At 31.1% G+C, this 14,888-nt stretch overlaps 1 protein-coding gene across 3 annotated transcripts in view; it reads left to right on the top strand.

The window, feature by feature from the left end:
* The first annotated feature begins 991 nt into the window (after positions 1-991).
* The window catches only part of LOC123012204 (protein dead ringer), a 71,394-nt gene continuing 57,497 nt past the window's right edge, over positions 992-14,888 (top strand). For all 3 annotated transcript variants that reach the window (XM_044410075.1, XM_044410077.1, XM_044410076.1), the window contains exon 1: positions 992-1,255. In XM_044410075.1, coding sequence (XP_044266010.1) covers positions 1,202-1,255 — 54 coding nt within the window. In that variant the 5' untranslated portion in view covers positions 992-1,201. The remainder of the gene's footprint in view (positions 1,256-14,888) is intronic.

Below are 14,888 nucleotides of genomic sequence, written 5' to 3' on the forward strand. Positions count from 1 at the left end.
AGCATACAGGTTGCGCCATAACTCGCACTCTAGATAAAAATGCCATGTAAGGTAAAAATTTCAAAGTTATGAGAGTTTAAATTTTGCATCACTTTGACTTTGTTTATTTTGTTGAAAAAATAATTTTCCAAGTTTTTTTGCTACAGGCTATTAGAAGAGGAAACAAGGAAGTCTGTTTAATATTACGAGTATTTGTGGCTTTTATCGGCAAATTTTTTCTGCATCTACTAGATAATTATTAAAAAAAAAACATATACAACATCTTCACAATCGTTAAATAGACATAAAAAAATGTCAAATGTCAAAAAATAAATGTTGAAATTTTTTGACAGAATTTTTTTCTTATTTCTGGTATCTTATCTTATACATGAAATTTTTCTCTGGGGCGCGAGTTCTGACACACCTGTATATGTATTATGTTTGTTGTACGTTAGTTTATTTCCAATATTGTGGGTACTTAAATGAATCAATTTTTATAACTTTTAAGGGTTTGTACCTACCTTTTACACTTTCTTTTTTACTCATAATAATCAAATTTAAAAACTAGAGTTAATACTATTTTGCTCTGAGGTACAGATAGGTATTAGCTATTAGATTTAGTTTTAAGTTTTTTAAGTAAAAGATGCATAAGAAGACTTCTATACTATTTTCGTTAGTTCCCATAACCCATCTCGATTACAACCAACTTTTGTCCATTAAAAAAAAATAACTCCAATCTTAACAGTCATGGCCATCGGTGCAACAAAGATAATATCGTAGGAGCGGTTAGTAAGATAATCAATCTCAAAACCTGAATCAACAATGTATACAATGCCAAGTGCGATTGGATAATGTATGCAATAAAATCGTATGATTACATGTAAGCCCTCAACTAAGAGCCGCCCCTCCACTTTCTAAGCTCCTCCTGGCACTTCCATTGGTTGATTCGAACAATGACGGGGCAAAGCACGGCAAGACGCCGGTCTGGCCCCAGTGGGCTTGGAGATGTTCGCTAGCGTTTGTTGGTAGTGTTTCGTCTAGCACATTTCATCAGCATTGAACGCTGAAAGCACATGACATAACCAAACTTTTCGCGGGTGCTTACGCGAGTGTGTTTAGGTTTTCGTTTTTCGGTGTGGTGTGCAGAGTGCTTTTAGCATTCTGCAAAAGACAATTTATCAAAATTCGCGTCAAAAACAGAGAACCGGTTCCCGTTTATGCCATGGAAATGGATCCGCAAGAACGGGAAAGTGATCTGGGGGATGATAGTCCGGTGGTGAGTTTCTTTTCTTAAATAAATTTTGTGGAAATGCCTTAATGATCAAATAGCGACACAAAGGCACCTGCCAGCTTTAAACCCAGGTAAAGGATTTGCAACCCCTTTCAACAACAACAGTGATATTCACGTTTCGCATTAATTCGTTTGCATGCATGGTGCCTACACTTTTTTCTATTTTTTTTTTTTCAAAAAAATGAGCACTCTTATAATTACGATAAATTTTTATCGCTGGTTTGATTAATTTGAAACTGCTATAAAAATATTATTTTTTGTCGTCATTAGAAATATTTTAAGTTTCATTTCTTTCAAACAAGCAATACATAATTATAAAGAAGTCAACAAAATTAAAAGATTCAAATATAGTAAATAGGTATATCTATGCATGTAGATTTATGTTAGTTTTTTATGATATACCTAACTCACTTTATTTTTCTCAAAAATATATTTGTTATAAATAATTACCTATTAAATTACATTTTTATAGGTTTAACGATAATTAAATTTAAAATGCAAAACCTTGTAAATATTCAAATTTAAAGATTTTTGTAAAAATAAGTTAGGTACCTAGGCATCACACTTATTTAATTTTGAAATAGTATTTAGTGCCCAGATAATAGTCATTAGCACTGACTCAATTGCCCTAGTTAAAAATTGAATGTTTACCTTTTACATACAAGCAGTTCAAATTTTGGTTACTTGAAAGTCGATTGAAATATATCGGCATCATTTTAAACAATTTCTTAACTAATACGAAATGTTTTGTGCGAAGTGTTTTTTTTTTTAGAAATAGGTAGTAATAGTACCTATAGTAATACATATGTATGAACGTACTTATTTTTCATAGTTAATAGTTGAAATAAAAAATTATAAATATTTTAGTAGAGGTATCGTAAGTATCTTCTCTTTATTTATTTAATTTAATATACTTCAAGTCTTATATCACCTTTAGTACCTATATTTTGCTAGCCAATAGGAGTTTTTTCTACAAATTCTGTTGATTTTTCCCTGAAATTGTAGCAGACAATCATGACATTCAATATACATTAATATCTGCTATAGGTATCATTTTATACCGTTTTAATTTTTTTTTTTGAATAAGTTGAAGATCTTGTATATTATATGGATATGGTAATTTGATTTAACAAGCCAATTGTGTAAATATTACAGTGATAAGTATATGAAGTAACAGTTGAATACGATTTGCAAATTATTTGTTTGTTGTTTTTTAACTTCATATACGCTATATACGGCATTTTATTATGCATTATGTCACTTATACTACTAATACTATCTTTATTTATTGTAGGTGTGGGTATATATTTGAATAAAAAAGATATTGGTGCACTGCCGTTGTTCAAAACCCAAAATTTATTTATTTTTCTCTAAACATTCAGTCATCTACTTGTTACTGCAAACGTAAAGGTATAAATAAAATACTTCAAATGCTCATTAATAAATCCATGTTAAAATGCCTAATAGGTATTCAATTTCTCTATTCTGACACGGTGGTATATAATTGTGGCTTTACAGGACCACACCCTTGATTATACCCAATGGAATTATCAATAAATCAATTCCACGTATAGGTACCTATTTACTCGCGAATGAAGTCTATCTTCACAGTTCTTATAGATTTCTAGGCAATTTGACTGTGACTCCGTGAATATTGAAGCAAAGCTATCGACTCCTTCATTGTCGAGACCGCGTCTCGTGTGATGGGAAAGCAAAAGTGAGAAACCTAAAAATAAACAAAGAAAATTCGGTACAATATTTATGAAGCACACAATGCACCCGAAGTGTAAAACCGAAACTTAAACAGAAATATTTTGAAGTAGTTAAAACAGAAACGCTCTTGAGTTATGATGTCGCTTATAATAACAATTGAAAAAACATTTCAAATCGCGATGGCGTTGGTTGTTTAATTAATTCGGTTTCGGTTCGACAGCCGCGAATCGCGTACAAAGATGGTGATTGTTATTTAGGAAGATAATTGTGGGCAGGCGCATTGAAAGCTTGTCGAGCGTCCCTATGGATATGCGCTTTGATATCACAATATTACGATCGCGGTGTGCCTCGGACGAGATTCCCGCCCTACCATTGGGAGAGAACATCATCAAGCCACGCCTTACACATCTCCATTGGACTCACGTATACATTGCGGATTTGATTAATTTTATTTCATGCACCCCCGGTCTACATAAATCAGAAACGCGATGATAAAATTTCGATAAATGTAGGCAGTTTCAGGTTTTGCTGCTTACAGGGAGGGAATAAATAGTATTCCTATATTTCTAACTTCTACTGTTTTTTTCAAATTGTTGTAGGGTATACAAACAAATACGAAGTGATCCAGAAAGAGTGTGTCTGTTGGTAACAGATTTGAAAGTATTTTTGTTAATAATTTGCAACACTGCAACAGGATACGGTTTTGCTTCGGAAATACTTGTCGTACAACCCCTCAAAATTGTTGAATTGTTGTTAATCTAAAGCGTACTAAAAATGGTAATTTTTTTAAAATTGGAACTGTCAACAGATGATCATTCATTCTGAATCACTTTGTATATACCTACTTCCTAGCATGATTCAAAAGGAACAACATGACAGTTTTCCATGTCACTTTTCGCATATGGGTAATATTTACATTATAGGAAAAACTGCCGCCCAGTTTTTATTGATCGCAACTGTACAAAATTTTATTGAATCTGTATACCTACACCAAAGGGTTTCCATATTTTACATATCAAGAACATGAAAACTGTCCTTGAAGTGGATGGTTTATACAGTGTTTATACAGTGATCAAAAAGTTTGTCTACTAAGCAAGCGTAGAAATTTAAAACGTGTGTCTGCGGAAGATAAAATGTCACAATGACAAATGAGAAATGTCAAAATAATTTTTATGCAAATTATGACAGGAAACCGTAGTGAACGATTTGTCTGAATACGAGTACCTACACACTAACCACATCTCGTTTTAACATGTTTTGAGACGTTTCGTAGAATAACTTAATTTGTTTAGATCAATATTTTAATTTTTGTAAAATAATTTCTTGACGCCTAGATAACATACGAACTACCATCCGACATAATACGTCCTCAACTCGGACGCTTACTTGATAAGCAAGACTTTTTGATCGCACTGTAGAAGCATCATTAAGTTAATTGTAATCAAACGTCAGATTAACTGATCACATGACCAAAATGAACCAACCAAATGCTCAGATTCACGAGCTAATCGCGAATTAACTTTTAATTCGCCTTTTATAAACCGAGCCTTTATCTTATAAATTAGTTTGAACTGAAATTAGTACCTACCTTTACATATCAGAGGTGAGATAAAGATTTTTAAGAACTGTTTAAGTATAATAGCTCATCTTTAATCTTCTAGTTTTTATCATTTTGAAGGACAAATAACTTACGTCCAACAAATTTAATTATCATCTATAATAATTTTTAATAAGAAGTTAAGTCATAAATCAGTTTTTAATTTTGTTTTGCTCAATGAATCGTAATTTTAACGGTATTTTGTGGTTTTATAGGAGTAACAAAAATAATGTGTATTTGAAAGAAAATGTGAAAATATCCTAATTATAATCAAAATTTTCCATCAAAGTTTATAATGTAGCAACATGTGCAAAGCAGCAGGTACTTGCTTACACGACGCTGCAAATATAAATACGAAAATCACGTTGGGTTTTAATAGATTCCTTGTAAAATCGTCTTTAATCTTCTCTTGATAGATTTACAACCCATCATCTGCAATTTCTATAGAAAGCATCAATTTTAAAAATAAAACGACATTAAGTTTGACAAGGGAAACATAAATTGTCATTGCACCGAAAGAAACAGTGTTTACAGCGGGCGGCCAACCAGATTTACTTCTTGAAAAGGAACAATAATAGGGGCTACAGTTGTTGCTAACAGATAACGGCACTTAAAGGGCATCATGAAAGTCATTTGGCCTTGGTGGCTGCTGATGGTCATGGATGGGCTCGAGACAGATTTCACTTTGTCTACGTTTATTAGACAACTTTAAATAAATGAAACCATTACTGTTTTTATATACGCAACATTTTATTTTTCATAAACTTATCAAAAGTTTCTTATCTGTTTTAACTAATTTTAAATTATTTGTTTGTTAAGGTAGGTATTTTCAGGAAAAACAAACAAGTGATGTTTTGTAATTTCTAATTACACATAAACATTTTTGAACGTATTTTTTATTGTAAGTAAAATAAATAAATATACAGGATGATTCTTAAATAGACCGACAACATTTTATCCTTGGTAGTATCAAATAAGTACATGCTGGAAAAAATATTAAAAAAAAATCTTTCTTTAACAGTTCTCCAAATAAAATTTATTAAAACTAATTTTGTAAAGCGTACGCCACTGATGTGTTGTAAATAGTATTAGCAAAGGTAGTGGAAACCATGGTATTAATTTGATCAAAATGTACTTGATCATTGCAACAATTCGTAAACGCCGTAAGTGGCACAGATCAAGGGGGTTCTCTAACCTCTCTAATAGTTATAAACGTAAAAAGGGTACAGTTTTTCTCCATTTATCTATCCTTGGGGAGCAGTGATAAAATTTTGTCGATCTATTTAAGAATCACCTGTATCTACCTAGGTATAGCTAGGTACGTTTGGAAAATATTTATTGCCAAAAAATGGATCAAAAAAAATTCTGATGTAACTTTTTCTATTTTTTTATTTGCTGTGACTTTTATATTTACTAGGTATAATTATGCATCTTAAAAAAGTTTTTTTTTTATAAGAATAGTTATTTAGGTATGTATCAAGGGAATAAACAACTACCTAATTTATTCGTAAAAACGAAGGAATGTATAGTCACTTTATTCCTTATTGATGGGATAATCCATCTGAATTATATACATCTAACTTTATTGAATATAATGGCCTAATCTTCTCTTGTTGACTGTAAAAATTATTGTTTTATACCACCAAAAAGTTTATTATTAACATTATAATTATTACCTATCCATATTTTAAAGAGTTAAAACGTGGATCATAACTAACAGTTCTATAAAAAAAATTGAATACATGGTATGTATATTCCTAAAGTAAAAAATAAATTGAATATCTAATTTTTGTTTATTGTTATTAGTAAATTAAAACAAGGTCTCATTTAATTTTAATAAACGATTCTAAGAGAGCAAAATGCTTTGGCCAATGAATGAACCAAAAATATCATAGTCTAGAAATAATTTCAGATACAGGAGTGACGATCAGTTTTGATTAATTGTCAGACTTGCTGTTATAAAAAAGATTAATTGAATACATTGTGCGCAGTCTATTATAAATAAGTTTTTAGGTCGTCGGGAGTGACCTAATATCTTGTAATTTTCAGTTTTGTTACTAAAATTAATTTAGTTTAGTGCACTTACACTTATTGTGTAAGAATTTATGGTGTGGGTTTGTATTTAATACTTCAAAGAATTTATCCAACATCGATTAGAGGCGAAAGAGATGAGAATTTCACCATCATTTGGAGTTTTTCGAAGCTTGTGAACAAAAGACCATTTTATTCTTAAATCTCTCCAAAAATACTAGTATTGGATTATAACAGTTTTGTTTTCTCTTTATACTATTAAAGTAGCACTAACCCCGAGTTTTGTTTTATTATTTTACTAGTAGATGAAATAATTCAAAATCTCCCACTAGACACCACCGTCGCTGTAAGACAACGAAAGCTTTAAATAAGATAAAGAAAGAATGTTTTTTCACTACTAGCTAGTAAAAGGTACCATTATTTAGTTTGTCGAGAAGTTGCTCTTCGCTCCTAGTAGTTACTAATCATTTTCATTATGGACCAAGAGCTATAATAATACCTATATGTTCAAGGTGGGTAAATGCTGATGTTGGACGGTATTATATTGATACAAATGTATCTAGAATATTATTATTGAAAACTATTACCATCACAAGTACTAACGAAAGTATTTCGAGATAAGGCAAAATCAAATAAATCAAACTTCCTCAATAAAAAACATCAGAATAATCTCAACTCTAATAATAATATAATACTTCTGTCTATGTCAAAACAGCAAATAGGTTTATTTCATGTTCAAAAACTTTATTGGTAGTTGGGCAAATTTTAACAATTTTTTGTGCTTTAAAAAGTTTAGACAGTAAATAGAATAAACAATAACCGTTTTTAATAATCTTCTAGCGTTTGCTAATTTATTTTTAAAATAGTTGACAGTTTAGTGATAAAATTTGACAAACTGTTTTTTAAGCCTACACCAAAAATCATTTTATGTTTGAAAAGTTACAGTTATTATCAAACGATTTATTAAAATTAATTATCAAGTTATTACAAGAAGTTTGCTTTGCCACAAGAAATTATGGGTTTATACAGGGTGATTCAGATAAGATAATGAGCCGGACGTTCTGGCGATGCAACCCAAAAAATAAATTTCATTTACGTCTTGATTTAATTTTAATTACGATTTGCATTTGCAATCTAAGTTATTTTATGTTGCTCTGACAGTGCTTTGACAAGCAATTTATGATTAAAAACAAAAAAACTGTTTGCCTACTTTTAATGTTTCATTCGTTCATACATTTTGTATTGGGTTTATATCAAAAAGACTTCTCTAATTTCTACAGTGAGATCAAAAAGTCTGTCTACCAAGCAAGCGTAGAAATTTAAAACGTATGTCTGTAGAAGATAAAATGTCACAATGAGAAATGTCAAAATAATTTTTATTTAAATTATAATAGGAAACCGTGGTGAACAATTTTTATGAATAAACGCCAACAAAATCTCATTTTAGGATATTTTGAAGCGTTTCATAGAATAATTCAATTTAATTAGCTCAATGTTTTAATTTTTATAAAATATTTTTTTGACATCTAGATAACATAGGAACTGCCATGCAACATACGTCCTCAACTAGGTCGCCTACTTGATAGAAAGACTTTTTGATCGCACTGTATATCATTCCGCGAGAACTGAATGGCAATAATGATCGTGCTCTGCACTGATGTCAGAGTGACATTAAATAATAATTTGGATTCAACTTGCAAATCCTAATTTAAATTTGATCAAAGGCGTAAATGAAATTTGTTTTTTGGGTTGCACCACTAGATCGTCAGGTTCATTATCTTATCTGAATCGCCCTGTATTTTTAGATATCTAAACTGGATTTACAATAAGTGTTTACTTGCCCTAATGTACCTAATACAAATAACCTACCTAATATAAATAACAATAACTTTTTATTAAATTCAAACTGAGAAAGGTCGTTTATCACTTAACTTTAAAGCATTATCAAGTATTCCACGCTTCATAAAATAACGAGAAAAGTGCTTTCTAATTAAAACACAAACAGATTAAACAGATATTTAAGTCAGCTTTAAAAAGTGTGTCGGCTTCGTGCATTTACTTAGCTAAATTGATTTATATTTGTGTAGGATATTTAATTTTTGTTGAATTTTTTTTAACTTGGTATAAATCATCCAAATATTTCTTTTTAACTTGTTTTGTTTGTTGTTTGATGACACTTTCCGGTGTCAAGAACCGATTCACAAATTAGGAAAAACCGTTCAGACATTTTTATAGTCAACCTGTCACAAAAATATTTTTATTGTCTCAATTTTTCGTTTATCTCACACTGACCTTGCAATAGATTAAAATTAATTGTTCTAATTAAATATCACTTTCAAGAGAAATCTCCGCCAATTGCTACCAATTAGCTCTGATTTAATGAAAGGCCAGGATTTGGGAATCCGAAAATTAAAATTAATTGACAGTGTTTTGTAAAACATCCGATGCAAAATTTCTCAGGGTCCCGCATTCTTCTTCTCTATTTGTTTCAAATATTATCATTGTGGATAATTGGTGAAATTTGGGGTTGTGTGCATTTTGCAATTATCCACTTTGGCGAATTTCAGGAGTGCCACCGCATAAAAACAGGCCCGTAATTACGTTCACCTCGCGAAATTGCACTTTTATAGTTGCGGCTCGGCCCTAAAACCTTCCCGCTAATTAAATCGAGCCTAGAACGAGATTAACTTATTCCACGAATTAGAAAATACATTGTACGACTCTAATCGAAAAAAAATCTTTCACGGTTGTAAACCTGAACAATAAAAGGCGTGCTCAAGCGGCGTGCAACCAATCAAAGAGCGCCCTTTGTTTTACGATCGGCGAAGAATTAAACCGCCAAATTTAACATTCAAGCATGATCATTAAAGGATCATTTAAGTGAAATTCCTGATGGATCGTTTAATATAAAATTTAATTTGTTTGCATTAGAGTGGAAAACAAATTAGTGAAATAGTAATGGCGTGCCATCAATAATTTCAAAATTTCCATTTAATATACATAATTATCAAACAGTGAACAATAAAATGTTGTTTTGATGTGAGTCATTGGTAAATAATCACATCGGCCATCGTAATTATAACGTAAACACTTCCATTATTTAGATTAATGAAAATTGTTGATGATGAGTGAGTTGTCGGTGGAGGATTCCTGAATTGTCAACTGTTTGCTGGAATAAAATCAATCAGTTTAGATGAATGATGATCGATTCGGTCACTATTCAATACTGATTCGTATCGGACTCACGGAGAGTTGCGATTCCACTACAAGATTATCTTAATCGAGTCCGTGATGTCTCTTTGTGTAAAACTTAAATTGATTCATTTATTTCGGTCGAATGGTAATCGTGATATATTGTTCAGAGATCCAGATATCAAACCAATGTTTGTTACACAATCGATAAAGGATTCGAAGGAATGGTTCCACAGAATTTCATCTCACATGCAACCATTGTACCTATTAAAAAAGTTTTGTGATCATTGAAATTATCTAAATTAAAAAAATATTTTTCTTGATGGTGTGTTACTCACTCAATTAGCTTTAATTATATCAATTCCTATATAATTTCATCGATTCTGTAATTACTAAGGTGTTTTCCATAACAATTTTGGAACCCATAAAAGCTGAAACTTTGCAACAAATAACTTTAGTAAGTTATAAAAAAAGATTAACGATTTATTAAAAAAATAGGTAGATAATCTTACTTTTTGAAACAGCCTATACAGAACTCGCGCCCCAGAGAAAAATGCCATCCATGTAAGCGAAGATACAAGAACATGGAAAAAATGTTGCTGTATCCTAAATTGTAACTCTGTTTAATGTCATTTGTGGCTCTTATTTACAAAATTTTTGTACCTTTACTAAATAATTATTAAAAAAAAAACATAAACAAAATCATCAGTATTATTAAATAGACATAAAAAAAGTTAAATGTCAAAAAATAAATGTCAAAATTTTTGGACAGATATCATTTTTTAAACATTTGTTTTATGTTCCTGGTTTCTTATCTTACTTGAAATTTTACTCCGGGGCCATACCTCCTGTATGTGGTTATAGTGAACTATACTAATTCTTTTAGTAAAATCATTAAATTTCATTAAACATAACGGTATTCAAATAAAAGAAAAAATGCATAAAATTGAACAGGATTTTCTTATTTTTTATTTTGTAAAGTTTAAATTTTACTTCGTTAGTTTCGATGTAATGATAAACTATATAAAAGGTGATAAAAAATGGAACCATCTTTTACAACTTTTCTCGAATGAATAAAATCTATTGAAACATACCTGTTGCTGTTTATTGTGGCAGTTAGTCATCCCATTACCCACGAAATTTCCGATAAATTATGCTAAAGTAAATAAAATAAAACGTCCATTTATTTCAATATGGAGTTTTAATGTGCGTAATTTTATGTGTGTACAAATCGAATTAAGTCGAATTCTAGTCATGACTAATCATATTCCAAAAATTTCAATTCTTTGTTCATTGCCATGAAATTTAATTAAGTCGTTATTGAAGAAAGAATCGTATTGTGGCTACATTCACATGGAATTTGACTAATTTGGCCTGTTGCCAGATAATTAAACGTTCTTAAATAAATTGCCGCAAATGATATAAAACCCCGACCTGGGCACTTGGCCAAAATATTCGAGATTTGTTTAAAAATTTGCAAGCATCCTAGAAAAAAAATTGAAATGCATCGAAGGCCATTTTGAAAATATCTACCATTCTAGTCGTAATGATGGGAGTTTGTGAAAGTTGATGCATACACGATTGGCAACAATATCATTTCGATATTTAATTATTATTGTGTAATATTTGAAGAGAAAGTATACGCTGGTACAGAGTATCAGAAAATTCTAATCAGGTGACTATGCATATTCATTTTTCTATGAAGCTATTTTTAGAGCAATGACACAAACTGCGACATTGTAGTTACAATAAAAATTCAACTATTATTGTTTTATGTATTGCAAATTATTTGCGATATTTTTCTAATCAACTATGAAAAAGAATTTCGTTTACGTTTTTAAAGACGTTATCGTTGGAGCTTTTCAGCTGTCACCTGTCACGCTAGAAAATGAGTTTTTTCTACTCAAAATATTCGAAGCAATTTATTGAAAGATCCAGCACTGATAACGACTTTTTATAGAAACTAATTTTTTGACACCCAAGTCTACAAATAGGTATCAAGAAATATTTTAACTTTGCTAGTAGTGCTTGTCTTTCACTATTTATTGCTTTAAATGTTATTCAGAAATCTTTTCTATTTTTGTCGTATAAATGTAATAAGTAGTAAAGGTGACATTATTATATTTTGGCCCGTTATTAGTTGAAAGTGACGAACGAAGTGATGAGTGCTACAATGGGAACGAGTACTACAGTACGTCTCCCAAAACTAGGATTTTATTTTTTACTTTTGCTTTGTATCATATTTTGCATCGCTTTTTGAAGTTACGACTTAAAATTGAGTCTACAATCAAAGCTGTTACGATTATACAGAGTGTTTCACATAATTTTAGAAGGCTTGCATATGTAAGATGAAATCAATAATACATATTCCGATACGAACTCGATTACAAATTTTGAAAAATTGGATAATCTTCTATAGTTTATTGTTCACCTTTTCAAAATTACAACCTTTTTAGTTATAGTTAGTGATTAAGATAGATAAACTAGAATCATATTCATGCCGTCTCTTGATAGAACAAATGATAATTGTTTCCGAAAAACCGCAGTTTATGACTATTAATGAAACAGTGATTAGTTTGACAACTACTGTCATGGGTTTCCAAAAATTAAATAATTAAATGTGTATTTTTTGTATTTATTGTTTTGTGACTTTTGTATGTTTGGATGCGTACATTAGGCGCAAGCCTCGTAAAGTCGTGGGAAACACCCTGTATATTTTCTAGTTAAAGAAGCTGAAGATTTCCATATGAAAAGAATAAATAAATAAATAAAATTAACACAAACATTGCATTTATAGCCATTAAAAGAGGAAGAAAATATATTCAGGATAGGATGATTTTTATATTCATAAAACTGTAGGTATATTTCGGATTTTCTTAGAGATTTTTTTACTAGTAATTTTTTTGAGTTCAAGAAAAAATTGTGAATGTCTAGGTTTTTTATAGAGTGTTTTAGAAATCACTTGTTAGCGTGGAGAGAAGGTAGAGGTAGGCACTATAGCTTTTAGTCCTAAATGTCCTAATATTTTTAAAAGTTACTTTGTGATCAATGCTTTATACAGCTGGTGACAGCAATAAATAGGTATGTACCTACATAACCCTTTCAAAACTATTGCATTTTTGCGTCTTTTTTGACCAATTTTTTATTCTATAAAAATTTTTCGCTAAAGTAAGTGAAAATAATATTATAGGCAGTCCTTGACTGGTCTCATGACAGTGAGGAAGGGTCCAAAAGTCGCCTTACTTTTCCACCATTTCAATTTAATTCAATTTGTATCGTATCAATTCTATGGCAAACATTCGTACATTAACAAATCAGCTATAATTGCTAGATAATCTTCTGCATTCACCTGTTACCTAACTGTCGATTAACACACTGTTAAAGTACATTAAAGATTTTTTTGTCCTGGTATTTTACCGCACCAGTTTCAGGTTTCATAATACTCACTACCTGTCGACGACACGTTCCCCTAACACACCGTGTAAGAACAATTTAATAAATGAAAATGCTGCATCACTCGAAATCATCTCAATCCATCCAGGAGAAAAATCGTTCATATTGGAGGGGGCGAAGTCCGGGCGTGGGCCGCCTTGAGATTTATAAATTTGTGATAAATAATGCAGGATCTCCATGGGGGCACTGAGGACACTATTAGTACAGCGATGTAGGGAATTGATTTATCATGGCGATCAGCAGGGAGTCTCCACAACATTACATTCATATTAATATACGGTTCCATTTTAATATTGTCACCAAGTATTTATAGTGGCATTTGAATATTTGTTTTGTCTGCTGCGATGCACGACCTATTTTGAATAATTGAATTTATAAAACGAGGTGCGGTGTTTTATCGCGGCGGGGGTAAAACACCTTTTTCGCGGCTATAAATTTAGGGAGGGCTTATTGGAGACATGCTTACATAAATACACCTAAAACGCCTATCTAATTAATAGCTGGCTATCAATAAACATGCATTTATCACATTGCTAAAAGTTGTTATATCGTGACATGCGCCACTTGACCGGTTTGTAACGCAAAGAGAAATTTTTGCTTTTTGATTCATTTATTCCCTTGTATTTACTTTTGAAAAGAATTTTTTTTTCTAATTCTAGTTGATAAGGCTGTTTGTCAGAATGAATCAGAATTTTAACATTACACTAAAAGAAAACAAAATTTTGGAAAATAAGACAATTCAGAAATGTTGATTTACCTGGGGGTTGATTTTAAATTGATATTCAGGAATTTGTCAAATTTATTAAATGTTCAGCCAACCAGATTGTTTATTTATTAAAAAAAAAAATGAGAATAGAAATTTTATCTTAAAACTTCCGTCATATTATGTACCTATTTTTAGCTACACACAGAGAATGTCCCATCAGTTAAGACAAAAGAAAAAACATTTCTTTTTGTAATTTTAAGGTTTTAATGCTATAAACTAAATCTTGAATTAAAAATTAAAAGTTTTTGCGTAGAAAAACGGATGTTACGATAAATTTAGTTTGGAATCTATTCATAAATTACCTAGTTACTTTATTAATACATCCATCTCTGTGGAAGGTGGTTCACAAAGAAGTCCCCAGGAGGGACTACTCCCTCCTAAGATAAATCCGAGAGAGATGGATCAGCGGGATAGATGGACTTTTAAACTTAGAGCCCTTCTAGGTAAAAATGTTGATCGTAGGGTCGGTTTATAGAAGCGTCATTAATTTAATCGCAATCAAATGTCAGATTAACTGATCACGTGACCAAATTGAACCAAGCAGATGCTCAGATTTACGGGTTAATTGTGCATTAACGTTTAACAATTTAAGGTAATGGGCGTGAATCTGAGCATCTGATTGGTTCAGCAGGTTTTTCAAAATGTGATCAATTTTTCCCGGACTTACCTTATATCTCAGTTTGAAATACATATGTCGTAGTCATTGGGCGTAATGCGTCATTCCGCGGAAAGCCTAGTCTTTGGCCGTACTGCCGGTAGACGCTGTAATCAAATGAATATTCCTTTGTTTGACTGAAATTTTACGTCATTTCAGGGACTGCCTACTTAATTCTCGTCAAACAAAGTAACCGGTTGAACCATTACAT

The sequence above is a fragment of the Tribolium madens genome, unplaced genomic scaffold (genome assembly GCF_015345945.1).
Source record: "Tribolium madens isolate multiple individuals breed KSU strain unplaced genomic scaffold, Tmad_KSU_1.1 Scaffold_91;HRSCAF=231;Tcas5.2_LG7, whole genome shotgun sequence".
NCBI classification, from domain to species: domain Eukaryota; kingdom Metazoa; phylum Arthropoda; class Insecta; order Coleoptera; family Tenebrionidae; genus Tribolium; species Tribolium madens.